At 39.3% G+C, this 17,033-nt stretch overlaps 1 protein-coding gene across 1 annotated transcript in view; it reads left to right on the top strand.

Moving 5' to 3' along the window:
* AFF3 (ALF transcription elongation factor 3) overlaps positions 1 to 17,033 on the top strand; it is a 315,602-nt gene that overhangs the window by 285,972 nt on the left and 12,597 nt on the right. Inside the window, exons 14-16 of the mRNA XM_066176588.1 lie at positions 326 to 453; positions 13,343 to 13,406; positions 16,047 to 16,183. Coding sequence (XP_066032685.1) covers positions 326 to 453; positions 13,343 to 13,406; positions 16,047 to 16,183 — 329 coding nt within the window. The remainder of the gene's footprint in view (positions 1 to 325; positions 454 to 13,342; positions 13,407 to 16,046; positions 16,184 to 17,033) is intronic.

Here is a 17,033-nt window from a genome sequence, read left to right as displayed (position 1 = left end):
ACTTAATCTTCTAAATGACAACAGATCTATTCTTCAATAATTTCACTTACTGTGTTTCAGAGTATTTTGATAGTTACTAATAGTTTATCTCAGTTTCTCCTGTACATCATATTGAAACTCAAACCCTTTACAAAGTGCTCTGAGCAATATCTGTGAATTTGTGGCCGTCAGTGTCAGAACACTTCATTTTCCTGCTATTTCAGCAGGGAGTATGTATAACTTCCAATTTACTACACAATGCAAAGAGTCTCTTGTTTTTGTTACTTGGGGTTTTTTTAAGTTATTAGCCAATTCTTAAATGTCTTATCTACTGTTTGTTATCTAGAAAGCAGTTCACATCAATTCAGAAAATGTTCTTCTCTGCAATAAGCCACAGTTCCAGACAGAGCCTTGGTCACCTCTGTCCACCACACCCAGGGACTGCAGAAGAACAAAGCTTATTTTCGATGATATGTGAGTACATACGACTTTAAAATAAAGAAAACGATGGCATTTAAAGAGAGAAAAATACAATTTGTCCAACAGGAACTGAGACAATGCCTGAAATATTGCAGTAATCCTTACTGTCCATTGAGAAATGAATGAGAAATACTATATAAAACCTTAATTTTTCAACATAAATTAAATTTCTAACCATAGAATAGTAGAACCATAGAATGGTTTGAGTTTAAAGGTACCTTAGAGATCACTGAGTGCCAATTCCACTCTGTGGAATTGCCACCCAGTAGATGAGGTTGCCAGCCACTAGACGAGGTTGCTCAAAGCCCCACTCAGCCTGTCCTGGAACACTTACAGGTATGGATAACTCCATAACTTCTCTGGGCAATCTGTTCCCATACTTCACCTCACAGTAAATAATTTCTTCCTAACAGGTAGTCTAAACCTGCCATCTTTCAGTTTTGAGTCACTGTCACTTGTCCTGTCACTGCAAGCCCTTACCACGAGTCCCTGATCATCAGGGAGCAGCAAGGACTGGCTGTTCCCTAAAGGACAGGGAGCCAAGGGCCAGGATGCAGAATGCAGCTGGCAGGTGTCCAGTCCCACAACACCTAAGCAAGGTGAGCAGGGCAAGCCTGAGGTTGGAATCATCCCTGCATCCCTGAGCCTTGACAGCTGCTGCTGTTGTGGCTACTTCTGCTCAGCTAAAGATATCACAAAGGCAGGGGAAGCAGGAAGCAGCAATGGTTAACATGAGTATCTGGAGGGACACCTGACCCTCCCCACTTCCACTTCATTCTTCACACATCCCTTGCTCTCCTCCTCTTTAAATAATTTAAGTTTGTAACTGTCTTTCTTTTTATGGTAAATTAAAAAAGCTGGTTTGTCCCAAGGTCATTTAGGACATAGTATTATTTAGTGAATATAATGGTGAAACTGAGGGTTGAAATCCTAGTATCTAGAAAATCAAGATTCTTTCTGACTGGTGATGTTATGGCCTTCAAATACTGATATTTGTTTCTGGTTAGTGTAGAAGAGGTTCTGTTCAAGGTGTGCCTCAAACTGCCTGAAGCTCTGAGCTGTGAGACCCTGACATATTTTTCACATTTCCAGACTTTCACCCATGACATCTCGAACTTCCTTATACCAAAGGAAACCCTGGGATAACAAACAACCTGGTTTCCTTAAGAACTGCTTTCTACCAGAATTGGGATTTTTAATATTTATTATTATTATTACTGTTGTTGTCGTTATGCTTATTCACACTATCTTGTCTCAAGGTTACTAGAGAGACAGAAGCCTCTCATAAAAGGAAACCACGTTTCCTACCTCAGAGTATAAATAAAATTCCTGTGGACTTCAAAAGGATGTAACTGGTTTGTATGTCAAGAAGAGAGGACTGGTGAGATTAATTTTTGTGTATATTCATGGCAGTCATAAACAGATGTCAGCTGAATAAATGTGATCAGTTTTTCTGCCTCTTTTGGAGAAAACTCCCTACCCTGTGTATATATCCTTATTCACCCTCTTTCTCCACATCCCTTCATGTTTTTAACTCTCCTGGTACACTTATTCAACAGTCTCCACTGAGGAAACATGAAACTGCTTATAAGTACTACCTAACTCTTCATATCTCTTAAAATACTCTATCATTTATAATGTACTTGCAACTGCTCAATTTTTTCTGCAGTTTAAACATGTACATACAAGGCAGAAAGGTGTTAGATAAAAGTCAAAATTGTAGGATGTGCTCATCTCTGGATTAGAAAAAAACACAGAAACAGTTACAACAAAACTATTGTGTCTTCATCTAATTTTCCCTCAAGCTGCTGACAAAAAAAAAAAAAAAAAAACACCAAAAAAAAAAAAAAAAAAAAACCCACCACCAGACTGGTTTGTTTTGTTTTTCCCCTAGGATATAGTCACAGGAGATCTGCTTTGGTCACCATCTCTGTCATCTGAGAGGCTTTTATCACTAGCTTTCTCCATTAGTGTTACAAGTGATTCCTCTGGCAGGCATCTCCAATAAAACCATTTCATCTTCTCAGAGAGAGATACAATTAAACTGTTCATGTGTAGTGCCTTCCATGTAGAATATCCCCAAGCAACTTGTAGACCACTAAAAAATTTCTAGAAAGGCGAAAAAGATAAAACACAGAATCAAATATGTCCTAATTTGGCCTTAAAACCCAGAAACAGTAAAATGCCTGTTGTGCTAACTAGAGGAGGGAGATTGTCAAACACTGCAGCTGTCATCCACAACTTGTAGCTGGGATACACCACCAGAATACCAGCTACACTGGATTTTCATTCTGAAATTCCTTTGCAGAAGAGTCACTGAAATATAGCAGATTAGACTGGCTGCAAATGTTAAATGTCAACAAATTTGACTCACGTGTTAGAAGGATCAAATTAAACATGGCACCCAGTGCCTTTCAAATTTGTATAGCAACACAGCAGAGGATTTGAAGAAACGCAATACGGTAGGTCTGAATTATGTAGTAATCCTAATGGCAGCATTTGTCCTAAACGATGCCTATGAAGTATTTCATCTCATAATCCATGAAGTTCTGAATTACTGTAATCCAGCCATGGCTTTAAAGTCTTAATTTTAATCAGACTCTAAAGTTTTAAAAAGACTAAATCCCTTATATTTGATTTAAAACAACAACTAATTTTTTTGACCAGTCAGTGCGTCTTTACTGTATTCTCAATTTATTTTCTCCAGATCATTGACAACAGCTGTCACTAGCAATAAATTGGAAGACAAGTAGGTCAGTAAAAAGTGTATCTTGCTTGGCAGAGTGCTGTACACACATACACTGCCGTATAACAGTAAATACAGCTAACAGTCTTTAAAAGACAGGCAAAATTCTGCTTCCCCTGGTTTGCCATTGTTTGCTGACGAATCCCGATATACTTAGAGGTACCCAGCATGCCACATGTGTCAATGACATCAATGCTGTTTCCAGTAGTAACTTTTAGTAAGATTTCCTGGATTTTTGGCGATTTCTGACTTCATGAAGAGAACGTTTTCAAGGCTACATAATAATGTTTCAAGCCATATTGAGTCCTTCTGTAATTTCACTGAATAACAGAATTCCCAATAACTGCATTTAGGAACAAAGTCTGTTGTCCTTGAAGTGCTAGTCATAGACATCCTGTGGGTGCCCAAGGACACCCTCCTTAAAATACTGCTTGTGTGGTATAAAAAAATAGCAGAGTGTACCCAGCTTCCCAGCTTTCCTTATAGCTAAATCAGAAACCCCATGCTCCTTGGGGTTATTTTTTTACTTGATTTTTAAGTTTTAATTTCAAACTTGGGGTGTGGTTTTTCTTCACTTACATTTATTTTTCTTTTTTTCTTGCCTTATAGGAGCAAGATAATACATCTTCTGCAGCGTTTTTTTAAAGTTCATATTTTGTTGAATGTCTCTTCCACCTTTATGGGTTTAGGTGCTACAGACACCCATCAGCTAGACATTGTCCAAGGGACATATCCCATAGTGAGATAGAATTCCCATGTTTGTTTGACAAACAGTAAACCATATACCCAGAAAATATTCACCTGTAAAGGTGTAATACATAGAGCTTATGAAAATAAACTTTCTGGCACATCTCTTTGTTTTGACTTGAACCTGAAGTGTCTCATTTTCAGTCTTCTCTTCCTTGTTATTCCTCCTCAGAGTGGAAAGGAAAAGGTGCTCTTAGGTTTTGACTCATACATCTGGAAGTAATCTTACTTGAATTGTTCAAAATGCCTCAAGGATTCCTGGAGTATTTAGAGGTACTTTTGTAGTGTTGAACACAGCCTGAGGAGCACAGTTCAGGAATAGAAAGTGGCTCCTCTTTCTTATCAGCAACCTGGAAAATAACTAGTCAGACCAACACCTACAACACTAAGTTCCTCACAAATTCATATGGTTACTGTGGACTGTTCCCAGTTTCTTGGATTTAGAGGATTTCAAGACTTCATCTGACCCTCCTAGTCTTCCTCTTCTTCCCTTCTTACTCATGGCACTGAATTTCTCACATGTATGCTGACCATGAAAAAATAACATTAGACATGCCGGATGCTGCCTCCCATGATTAGACAATTTAGCTGCCTGCTCTCTGCAAGACCACGTGTCACTTTTAAAAGGACACTTTATGAGGGCTTGTTTTGGTGGGAAACAGATGTTTCATCAGCTTTAGCAGGAGGTTTTCACAGGGTATAGAATTTTTTAGCCACTAGTCCCTGTCATCAAAGGAAAGCCAGAGCTGTGGACCTCTTTTGAACTTAGCTACATCCATACCCCTCCTCTGCTCCTGTAGGCAAGTGGTTCAGCAGGCCTAGGTTTATATGATTATATGATTATGTTTATATGATTAAACTGTCTTCACTCCCCAAAACAAAGAACATTCACTGTCTCCTGAGAATAGTCCCTAGTCTGTGCTGTCCCCAAGTTGTGCCCAAGCATTGTCTCAGACTGAGCTCAAAACTATGCCAGGGAGAATATTAGCAATTACACTGCATGGATGACCAAATGATAAATCTGGTATCCTTGCCCTCCTTGTTTGACTTGCACAGGCATAGCAGGGAATGAATGGTTCTGTTGATGGACTCAGGTTTGAAATAGTCTGAATATTTTGCCACTTAGGAAAGAGAATTTGTTCGTATCAATTTATTTTAATGTAGCTTTTTCTTACTCTACAGATTGACTAGAAAATATCTTCAGTCCACAGTAAATCATAACAGTAAGCAAGACAAGGGTCTTCCAATCAGGTTCAGCAAACACTCCTCCAGGTTCCAGAAGCAGAACTGAATTTCACAGGTGGGAGAGAACAGTCTCTTCCACCAGTATCTCCCAGTCTTTCATCACCTCTGCACGGTGAGCAATGGGCAGATGTCTGCAGTGGATAATGAGGATAGTCCAAACCCTGCAGCTCTTTGTGTAGCCTAGGTCTTACACTGAATATGAGGAAGTCTCATCTAATTTCCCATTGGTTTTGCTGTTCTGCAACATCTGTGGTTCTTGACAGAGCTTGTTTTCCTTGTATTTTGTTTTTCTACTAGTATCTGCAAGTCCATCACAGTGTAACTGGGAATTTGTCTGCTTGTGCTGGTTCACAGAATGGTGTGGGTTTTCATTGCCCTCAATACCAGGATTCATAGATGAGATGTGGAAACAATAGTCTAGTGCCTCTATCTGAGGCTTAATTCCCAAGACAGCTTTGCTGTCCTTGTGGCAGTGGAAAATAACTTCACATGCATTTGAAGAATGTGCTTCAAGTCCATTTTTAACAATATAATTACCCAGAAGTTTCCCTTTTAGATGAAAAGGTTCACTGCAATTGCCCTAGGGTGCAAAAGCTGTGATTCCTTAAGGATGTGTTAGAGCTTTCCTGATCATTCCTTCAACATATAACAGATATTTTCATTTTTCAGTGATGACAAACCACACTGGCAAATAATCATAATCTCTTTAGAGAATCACAGGTGGACCATTCAAGCTTATTTTTAGCCTGGGAATACCCTGTTCATTTTGAGAACCAGCCACAAGTCATGGAACTAGAGAGGGACTGTGATAATTTAACACAGGTGAGGAACATCAATTCCCAAAATCCCTATCAGATGTCTTCCTGGTCTTTAGTGCCTGATTATGATTTCTTTCAAATCCTGTAGTTACTGAAGTGTCTTAGACAGGCTCCACAGGACAGGATCCCTGGACAGGGTCTTTGTTTCAGGATCACTTGCTTCTTTCAGCACTGACTCAGGCTTCACACATACTCTCACCCAACAGTTTCACCCACACCTTGTCTTCTCCCTCATCAGAGCTAGAAACATCTGAGCTGGCTGCCAGGTAGACCCTCTCCCAGAAAGGCCTTTCTGCCTTTGCTTTTCAGATGCTTCTTGAGAATTCAAGGTGTCATTCTGTGGCATTTTAAAACAAAATAGATCTGGACTGCTTTGTCTCTGTAGGACTGATTATAAAGGCTGTCACTCTACCTTGACTGAAATTAGCTTCATTCAGAACATCTATTTAACATACCTCAAAAGAGACAAAATTGTAGTCTATGTGCAAGCACACAGTGTTTTCTGTCTCTGCTTTTTAAACAGGAACTCAAGTCCCTATGGTGAATACTTGATTCATTTCTCTCTCTTCACTTGTACACTTTGCCCTTGTGTGTTTTAGTCTAGATATTGATTTCACATGGATTTCTTTAAGTCATGAATCTGGGTCATACACAGGAATTTGTAGTAGATTTTGACTCTTTCTCATGTTCTTCTGTATTTCACTACCCTGACATGATTAGTCAGGGGGATTTTGCATTTTTGCCAAAATAGGAGTCCCCACTTGTTTTTATACTTCTGCATTTCATTTAGATTAGGCTTTAATTTTGTCTGCTATTTTTTGGAACAGTAACTCCCTCTCTAGGTATCTGCACTATTCGTGTATTCATCTTATCTAAGCTATTTTTACACTAAACCCAACAAGATAGTAGTTATGTAGTTCTGTGATTGGGTAAATTTTTCTCACATTTGGCCCAACTCCAATCAGATCCTTTGTTCCTATCTTTCTGAAATGCCCTTGGCTCAATATTTATCTCCTGGCCTTCTCCACTTGCATGCTCCTCTGCTGAACTTCCAAGCCTGCTGGGTCTGCCAGGGTGAGCATGAGACTTCCACAGAGCTGGGTACCCACTTTGGCAGTGCCATGGCAAAGTGGGTACCCACTACGTGTGCCGTGCCTCAGACACAGCAGTGCCATGTCCCACAAAACAGCATTTATTTTAGGTGGTGGAATGGGCAGGAGGCTATGATCCATCAGGGGAGAGCACTGTTTTGTATAGTAACACCTGCTCGGCTCTATCATTCACCACAAAGATGAACACCCTGATCTATGACCCTGCATGTCAAACAAGCTCCTGACACATCCTGTTATGAGACAGCAAATAGGCTGTATACACCTGCCTTTCACATTATGTGGTTTTCCTGCCCTTACAGGATTTTCTTCTCCTCCTGGACTGAAAGTTCAGCATATATTGGCACAGCTTCAAAACTGGCCGTGGGTTCACCCTAGAAATTGGCTAGCCAATTTCTTCTGATTGCCCCTAGCTCTCATCATATTTTAAAGCTGCTCATTTTACTGTTCTACTCCTTTCCAACACATTCATTTTTTTAGGGTTTAGATTACTGAAGTTGGGAAACTGGTCCTATATTTAGAATTGTGATTTAAGCTGCTTTTACTACATGCAATTGTTGTACACTGAGGAAGCACTAGCTTGTTTTTTTACAACACTTCAGCAGTATTATCTCTGAAGGGTATTAAAATATGCGCTTGGCTACATTTATGATGTTTAATTGAACTTTTATTAGGTTTTTTTAATGTATCCTCATAAAGCACCGTACAACAGTAAGAAATAATGTACAAGTGGTAGATTATGTAAATGAAGCAGAAAATGGTATAGTTTAGTATTTAGTTCATATAAAATATAAAAATTAGATGAAAAATGTGATTTTGAATGCAGTATAATTAAAATTGTATATTGGAGTCTAAGCTACACCATACTCTGTAAATACCAGTGGTTGCCCTGAGTTCCAAGGAGATTATTTTGCAGTAGATGCTGATAAATTACTGTACAAAGTTAGGCTTTTATTGATTCACTTTGTTTGATTCTCTTTCCTTTTTTTTTATTGCATGGGTTTACATTTTTGCAATTATCTGCTAAACTGGAGTAAATTAAATTCAGCGGAGGCAGCAGAAGACAAAGGTGGCAGAGATGCACTGTAATGGCATGGAGCTAAATAGGATGAGAGAAATGTACACACACAGGCATTCACCTGGGTAGTGGTAACACCGCTCTTAGGAGCTCAACAGCCTGGAAATTGTGAAAGGCTGCTTCTGGCAGAGGAGTAATTACAATGCCCGCAGCCATCCCACCTCATGCTGGGATCCCGCACAACATAACAAGCAATGGAAATGCTGTCCTTCCCGCTGGTTTTCGACAAGCTCCCAGGGAAAGCGGTGCCAAGGCAAGTGAGAGAAATTCTGGACAGTAGTGGATTGTTTGATAAATTTCATCCTGGATTCAACCGCAGCCATGCTACTGAGGCTGCCCTTGTCAAAGTCATAAATGGTTTGAATGCCACTGCTGAAAAGGAAGCCTGGCCTTGTTTGTACTATCAGATCTAGCCGTGGGGGGGTTGTTCTGTAAAAGGCTGGATTCTGCTGCAGTGCCTAGGTGACTGCCTGGTGTTGACTGAGAATGCGTTGAAATCGTTCCAGCGGTACTTGATTGCTTTCCCCAATCAACAGAGTCGGGTAAATTCTCCTCGAGAGCAGCCAGTTTCACATAATGACACTTGATCCCAGGGAGAATTCACCAGCGGCCTGACTTAGTTGGCTCTAATGCTTTACGCTCTTTCTCTTGCCATTCAGCGAGATATATGAGATGCATTAGAGCAGTGTATTAGAATTCCTTTTTGGCTTTGTTGAAGAGGACTATATTTCTGAAAGTACCAACAATCAGATATTCAGAAACAAAAGACTTTCTTGTGCAGTATAATAGAGATAAAACATTTGTTTCTACATGTTAATTTGAAGTCAGACTACTTTTTAAATTTTTTGTTTAACAAGAGGTGTGAATTCTGTTTGTAAATCTGGAGTGAAAGTGCTGATGCCAATAGATTCATACAGTTGTAACTAATTGAAGAGGAGAATCTGACCCAATTGTCTGAAAACCAGAAGTCACTGAATAAGTTTCCTTGCGACTTCAGTTTACATTCATGACCAGTAAACATAAAGAGTCTCCAGTGCTGCTTCTGCTACTCACAGGCACTCCAGTTCAACCAGTAGCCTAGTACCAGAATTTTTTTTTTTCTTTTGGTTCTCTGGCTGTGGCAAGGATGTGATCTGCAAGGGGATTGAAATCTTTTTCTATTCTCTCATTTCTCAGGCTGTAGAAAAGCTGTGATCTGCAAAGCTGACACCAAAGACCTGAAAAGGGTTTTAGCCACAGATCTTTCTGAATCTCATCAGTGGGAAAACACATTTGCTGCTCCTTAGGATGCCTTTCATCAATAACATATAGTATCTGAAATTAGCATCCAGTGAGATTACCTGTAAAGTTTCCAGTCTGAGATTATCACCAATGTAACTAAATAGGTCAAGCTGCAGAGGAGGTTTGCATGGACCTTCTCGTTTGTAGCAGAGATGGGTTCTTGGTCATGGTAACTTCAGAGTCTGTAAAATCAGAATATTAATAACAAACTTCATAGATAAAAAATGTGCAGTATGCAAAAGAGCTATCCAGAATAATTAATTTATGCATTAGTTTTCTCATGTGTCTGCATATGTCCGTGAGCTTAGGCAACCTCTTATCTTCAAGGATCCCATAAAAGAGGGTGTTTTTCTTATTTTTTTACTTCACAACATAATAATTTAAACTAGTATACTGAATTTAAAAAGACAGATTATGTTCATATGCAGTGGGAACCTAAACGAAACTGAACTTGAAACCTTTAAGTCTTGTTTAAAAAAAACAGTAAATAATGAAATTTAAGCACCTCTTTTTGTTACTAAAATTATAAAAAAAATACATTGAATCTGTTGGACGTTTCAGCTTCCCATTTCCACCTAACATGCACATTAGTTATCTGAATAGAAAGGTCATTAACATGTAGCAATAAATTGAAGAACAGTAGTTCACAGGTAGCATAAAGACATCAGAATTTGACTTGGCATGTTTATTAACACTACTGAACAAGTTCTGTTTAGAAAGCTAATAAAAGTGATACCCCATCCATTTTTTCCCAGTGCATCTTAATTTCTGTTAGACATGCCCTGATTTTTAAATCAATCTTGTATTTTTCCTATGGAAATACCTAAATGTTCACATGGAGAATATATTTATGCTTTGCTTTAAAATGGCATTTTAATAGCTTCATTTTTTTATTTTAGATTTTGCAAGCAGCTTAGTACAAACCAATGACTTCAGTTTCTGTGTTATGCTTAAACATCCCATAGCAGGGCCCTCAGTGCAAGTCTTCTTGGTTCAGGAATGTTCATGTCTCTTGCTAATACCTTCATTGCTAATCATAACTCAGGAGAATAAATCCTGCTGCAGGTTGAAAACCATTTTACAATTAACATGTAAATAAGTCAACCATAATTACATTGTGTTATCTCACTTCGTTTTTACAGCCTCTTACCATGCTTCAGACAAGAAAATTAGACATATAGTGCTGGGTGATATATAGGAGGGAATGTTGGAGAGGATGTGTTTTAACGACCTGAATTTGACAGGCTCTTGTAGAAGTTCATCACTTTCATCATTTCAGAGAGATGAGACTTGTTTTGTTGATTTGTTCTACTTGGCTTTGCTTTTTCAGTCTTCATAGTAAACCATCTTTCCTAGGTCATTGCACAAGACAAAAAGTGACAGAACTCGATATTTTTTTAAGAATTCTTCCAGTGTTTCTGAAAACATAGCTATTTTTTCTGCATCAAGCTAACACTGTTTTAATGTGTAATGTTTTATAATTGACCAAGACCAGTGATTGTTCACATGGTTCTTCTTATTAAGAACATCTTCTGGGGCATAGGAAGTATTTGCAGTAGGTTGTGAGATACTGGGAGACAAAGCTGTCTAGTCCCCTTTCTGACCTAACAGGTAGAGTAAGCTGGGTGAAATTTCACTCTGTGGGAGAATAATATTTTAAAGAAAGTTGGAACAAAGGAACTGCTTTTCATATCATCAAGTTTTTTAGGACAGAAATCATCCAAAATTAGCTAGACTTTGAATTTCATTTCTATCTAGTTATATTTAGCCTTTCTTCTCTTCAAAATAAAGTTCAGTAACTTTCTCTGATGCAATTTAATGTCCTTAAAACTGTGTGCACATAAGTAGAAAGAAACAGACTAAGTAAATACACTGTTCAAATAGCCTTATGTTCTTAAAGAAGTTATAAGGCTGCCCTCTTCTGTCAAGAGGTTCCCCCTTGTTCCCACTTACTTCAGTTCTGGATATGAACATGTTCTTACTGCTATGAGCATGAATGTTCTACTCATCCATCCCACTTCACTTTTAAAATCCGCATCTTCTCTGACTGACGCAAAACATTTTCCAAATACATGTGCTCAGAAATCTCAATTTCAAGAAAAAAAAAGTTAAAAAATATGATTTTCTTGGGCTGGAATAGTCTCAAGGTCTTTTCTGCCTCTCACCCCACACCTCCAGCAGTGAGGCTGGGATTGCACAAGGAGCTGGGAGGGAGCACAGCTGGAACTGCCGACCACACCATGTTGTGTCATGCTCAGCATTAAAAGCTCAGAGAAGAAGGAGGAAGGGGTGAATATTTGGAGTGATGGCATCTGTCTGCCCAAGTCACTGGCAATCACTTGGATTTCCACGAGATGGCTAAACACCTGCCTGCCCATGGGAAGCAGTGAATGAATTCCTTGTTCTGCTTTGCTTTATCTGTTAGTCTGTCTTTATCAAAATGTGCAAGTTTTCTTACTTTCTTATTCTTATGTGCTTTTACTCTCCTGATTCTCTCCCCCATCCCATGGGACTGGAGTGAGGGAGTGAGTGAGTGAGTGAGTGAGTGAGTGAGTGAGTGAAGCTGAGCTGCCTATTGGAGTTAACATGCAACAGACTGCTGAGTGGCAATAATAACATATCGTTTACAACACCAAGCTCTTAAAAGCATGAGTAGTAAAAATATCAGAATTCATACTCCAGATACTCGGGAATATCTCATTTTCTTGAGATGAGGACAAAGGAATGACACTCTAACCAATACTAAGAAAACTACTTTGCAAGTCAAAACTTCCCTCTCGGAGAGAGACAAGGATGTAGTAACCACAGCATAAGCCAAGAAGAACCAGGACATATTTTAGCTGAATAGAGAAAGAAGGTCACCTCCCACATGTATGACACAGAAAGAATCTGCAGGGTCAGGAAATGTGATGTCTTTTATGAGAGGCAATGACTGAAGATGCAAGGTTATGGTCTGAAATGACGTGGCAAATGGCTGTTCTCCACACTGACTTATAAAGGTGCCATAGGGAGAACTTGTGGGAGGAGATGAAGAAATTAGCTTCAGCCATGAGGAGCTCACTGACACGGTGACAAGGAGATATCAGTTTATTTCCAGTTTGAATGAGAGTGGATAAATAAATAAATCTGGTTACAAACACACTTGAGAATTTCAGGACAGCAACAGAAGTTGAATTTGTGCCCTGCAGTCAGTAGGTCAGATAGGTTAAGGAAGGGATGGAATCTCCCAGATCTGTTTGAGGAGAAATCAATGCAGAAATTGGCACGAGGAATGCCAGTGGAATTGCAGCAGGTGGCCCAGCACTGAGTCAGAGATGAACTCCAGGAAGCAAAAGTAAACAGCACTCAGCATGCTTACAGATAAGAGGGACGAGAGCAAGATGTAGCTGTGGAAGCAAGCAGGTTCAATGTGTGTTTTCAAAGTGGAGAGATTAAACACACACTTGTTTTGAGAGGAGGGAGAAGCCAAGGCAAATAACGATATACATAGAGGAATAGAAAAAGAGGTAAGCAAGCACCAGGGAGAGGAGAAGACAGAATATCTTGTTCTGCTTACCGCGTGTATCCATTTTGCCGATCAAAACTGCACTAATTTGGGAAGCAGTTTATATAATCCATAAAAATGCATTTTATTAGCCTTTCTTTACTTGAATCACTGACTTCTAAAGAATGAGAACAGCCATAAATGCTATTGTCTCCACAGGCAGCAATTTGAAAATAGAAGATGCATAGTTACACGATAAGTGTATTTTCTTCATAAAAAATGTTTGCAAATCAGGTTTAAAATAAGGGAAAAATAACCTTAAAATATTCTGCACTTCAGAAAATAATAAAATGTCTTCTTATTTTCCCCTGGTAGACCACGCAATGCAGATTACTTTATGCAGGAAGCTAAACGGAAGAAGCATAAAGCAGATGCAATGGTGAGAACATTTTCTTTCCAGTTACATTGCTCCAAATAATTTTTGTAATGCAGTTTCTTCATCAGTGCAGTATTGCTGGGGTAATTATAAAATCTATTATAAGGATGGGTAGGCTTGTTAAATTAAGAAATGTTTATATAATCAAATGTTCATAGCCCAATAAACTATGACTTAACAAATAATGACTTACCAAGATAAAGGCCTGGATAAATAAAACTTTCCATTTATCCCTTTGCTTTAATTAGTAACTATAGTAATGGAGGCTGCCTAAAGAATCCACATACCTATCTTCTCAGTTTAACTAGCTGGCTAGGTCCTATAATTGCATCTCCAAATTTGGTGTAGCTGAGGTATTTGTACTTTTTTTTAAAGAGCTTTGTCTTTTCAGTGCCAAAAGAATCCTGGTTTCATGGCAGATGTTTTCCAACATAATCAGAAGCAGACAAGGAAGCTTTGTAATCCTAGAGGAACACCTAGCACACAAAGTACTGTTGCAACAAACAGATTTTTGACCCTGGCTTTGACCTGTCTAAAAATGTAGGCAGTAAGAAAAAGGGGAATCTGAGGTTATATGGAACACTGAAAAGATGCTTGTCTTTCCAAACAAACAGGTGCAACTAAGTATGCAGTGCTGCAGCAGAGCTCTGCTTAGCTGTCCCTCAGTTCTTTCCAAGGCCGTGTTTGTCTGGTGCCACAGACAAGCCAGCACAACACGAGGTCTTTGGGACCGCAGTAGATGGAGTGGGACCCTGCATTAGCCTGGCTGCTTTGCAGGTGGGGGTAGCTGCATTCCTGCCTTGCTCTGTCAGACAGACACTTTGCGGTCATACCATCAGGAAAGAAAAAAGGTGGCTCAGAGCCTCTGTTTCTTCACCTCTTTTTTCTCAGCTGTGCAGAATGTAGAAAGGCCAAGGAAGCAGAAGCAGACGCAGTGCTTAATTTAGAACACCAACACCAAGTTTTACACTCTACCTGAGTTTATTAGCACAAATTTCTGTGGTTTATTCAGTTCCATATTACTCTAAAGTGAGTCTTAAAATCAGAAAATATTGTGGAGAAGTACAAATGGTGCAGTTAAGTGTGTTGCTTTAAACAGAATGGAAAGGATCACTTAATATGCAAAGGAAATTCTTAGCCTGGAGAGAAATGTTTTTATGGTAGACTCCCAGAAAGAGGAGTTGCAAGCATTATTCTCTGCTGTGCCACAGGTTTGCTGCATCAAAGTCACCTAGGCATGGTTTAAATAGCTTTCTATCAGTATCAGGTGGTTGAAATCCACGATCAGCTTCCCTACACAGTGGACCAGCACCTTACTTACACCTTGTGAACAGCCCTTTGCAGATGCTTCCTCTCCCTCCCTGGCTGTGTAGGCAGCCTGGGGAAAATACCATATTGCCAAAGTGCCTCCAGGCACTTTGAATCACCTTGCTGGGCTCGACACCTCCTACTTTGGCACTGCACTACCTGACACAGGCACTTAGAGTGAGCAGCTTGAAAATTACACTAAGTCTCTCTGCTCCTCAGTCCCCCATCTGTGAAATTGGGATAATAGCACTTCCACCTGCACTGGAGCATCAGGGGGAGAAATATAATAAAAAGTTTGTGAAGTTCTCTGGTATGATCGCAGTGGGAGTCATATAAGAACCTAAAATAGATTGAAGCTAGTGTGCCATTCCAAAGTTACTATTTAAAATCTTTTTCCCTTGGAAAAGAATAAGGTCCATTAACCTTTCACTGTGTGCATCAGATTTCAACCAAATGCATCCAGTCCATTAATGGGCTTTATGTACCGCAGGAGTTCCGACTGAAGGAGAGGGAAGTCAGGACAGAGAGGTATTAGTATGATTCATCTCTCTCTTCACATCAAAAATGAAATTCTCTGGGCAGATAAGTGGCATGTAAGTGTACACATATGAACATTAGATGCATATTTGCATATACAGTATTACTGAGGACATGCATGTATATGCACGTAAGTGCACAAATACACACACAAAGTCAAAGAAGTACCAAAAATAGGAGAAGAAACGGGGCAAGGAAGGAGGATGGCAGAAGATGCTGAGAGAGCAGAGCAGTCCCTAAAAGAGGAGGAGAATATAGAAAGCAAATTCCTGACAAAAGGAGACCAGTGCTGAAAATGGTAGGGATAAAGAAGACAGGAGAACAGAGATGAGCCTTTGTATAAGAGTTAGTAGTCAAAGTAATTCTCTTCTCTTAGTTCTCAATATACATTACCATTCTTTGTTGAGTGATAAAAAAACTACATTTGCAAGGATGTGTGATACCCTTTTTAATGAAAGATAAAAGCTGGAACAAAAGACAGCATGAGTTTGTGGAATTTCCAGCACTGGAAGAGCTTTGACAAACACTGTTGGGAATGTCCTAGGCAGAGCTGACCCTTCTTTGGGCACAAGAATGTGGAACAAATAATACCTCAGAGCCTTTTCTACCTCTGTTTTCTGTGTCTTAAGATTTTCACTGATGCGCAGGGTTTGATGGGTATTAGCTTTCTCACAGGAAGAATTGTGGAGCTGAAGATATATCAACTTGTGTCAAGTTTACAATATTTGTTGAGAAAATCCCATCAAATGTAACGACATCTTGATGATTACATCTCTGTGTCCTTATTTTTCTCTTCAGGTGGAGAAGTTTGGAAAGGCACTGAATTACGCAGAAGCAGCACTATCGTTTATTGAGTGTGGAAATGCAATGGAACAAGGCCCAATGGAATCTAAATCCCCTTACACCATGTATTCAGAAACAGTTGAACTCATCAGGTAGGAAAGGAAGGAGATGACAGCGGGGGTTACTCTGTGCAAACATGCTCATCTGCATTACCACCTATTTTCATACATGCAGTAAAAGGGTAGAAGTGAACTTCTTACAAGGGCCTGCTTAGCCATATGTATTGTATATGTATTATCTGTGATTTCTTTCAAAATTAAATCAAGAAACTCTGAAGAATAAAAAAAAATAAAGAAACAAAAACACAAACAAAAAATCCCAGAGATTTTCCTGATCTGATTTGCAAATCACTTCAAGAGTTTCATGATTTAAGTCCAGAGCTACTCAGTGAAGGAAACCAGTAATCTATAATAACAAAACATTGTCATGAAGTGGTAACTTGAAAAATATTGCAACATGTTTAAGATTGCTGTTTAAAGATTACCTGAAAGAAGATGTGAACAGTGGTAGAAAAATGGACATTCAAAGTCCATTTGATGTGTGTGCTCCTAATGTAGCCAGAGGAAACAGGAGCGCAGCTCACCCCAGAGCTACCCCTACCTTTAGTCACCATCATGACTCTCCAAACAAGGTAGTCTAGAATTCAGTGCCATCCACAGTCCCTCTGAAGAAAGTATGTTTCTTAAGTCCTTTTCTTCATTATAGCTGGTACTTAAAATTATTGTTTTTGGCAGTGTCCTTGGTAGAGAAAACGAAGGTCAAAATCATTGCAGCAGCTGAGGGACTCTGCTAGAGAGCGACCCCAGACACACTAGGGGAGAAATCTGCGCTGACACTGACCATGGTATCATTCCTCAGGACAGTCAACCATGCAGTTCTTGTCAGGATTAAGCTCATAGGAAGTAACACATTTTCGTTTTTAATCATATTCATAATGAATCA

Source organism: Chamaea fasciata, unplaced genomic scaffold (genome assembly GCF_029207755.1).
Source record: "Chamaea fasciata isolate MVZ Bird 193981 ecotype frontalis unplaced genomic scaffold, bChaFas1.0.hap1 SCAF_2, whole genome shotgun sequence".
In the NCBI taxonomy this organism is placed as follows: Eukaryota; Metazoa; Chordata; class Aves; order Passeriformes; family Sylviidae; genus Chamaea; species Chamaea fasciata.
Note: the sequence above shows the minus strand (reverse complement) of the source record. Positions and strands in the feature narration are given on the sequence as shown.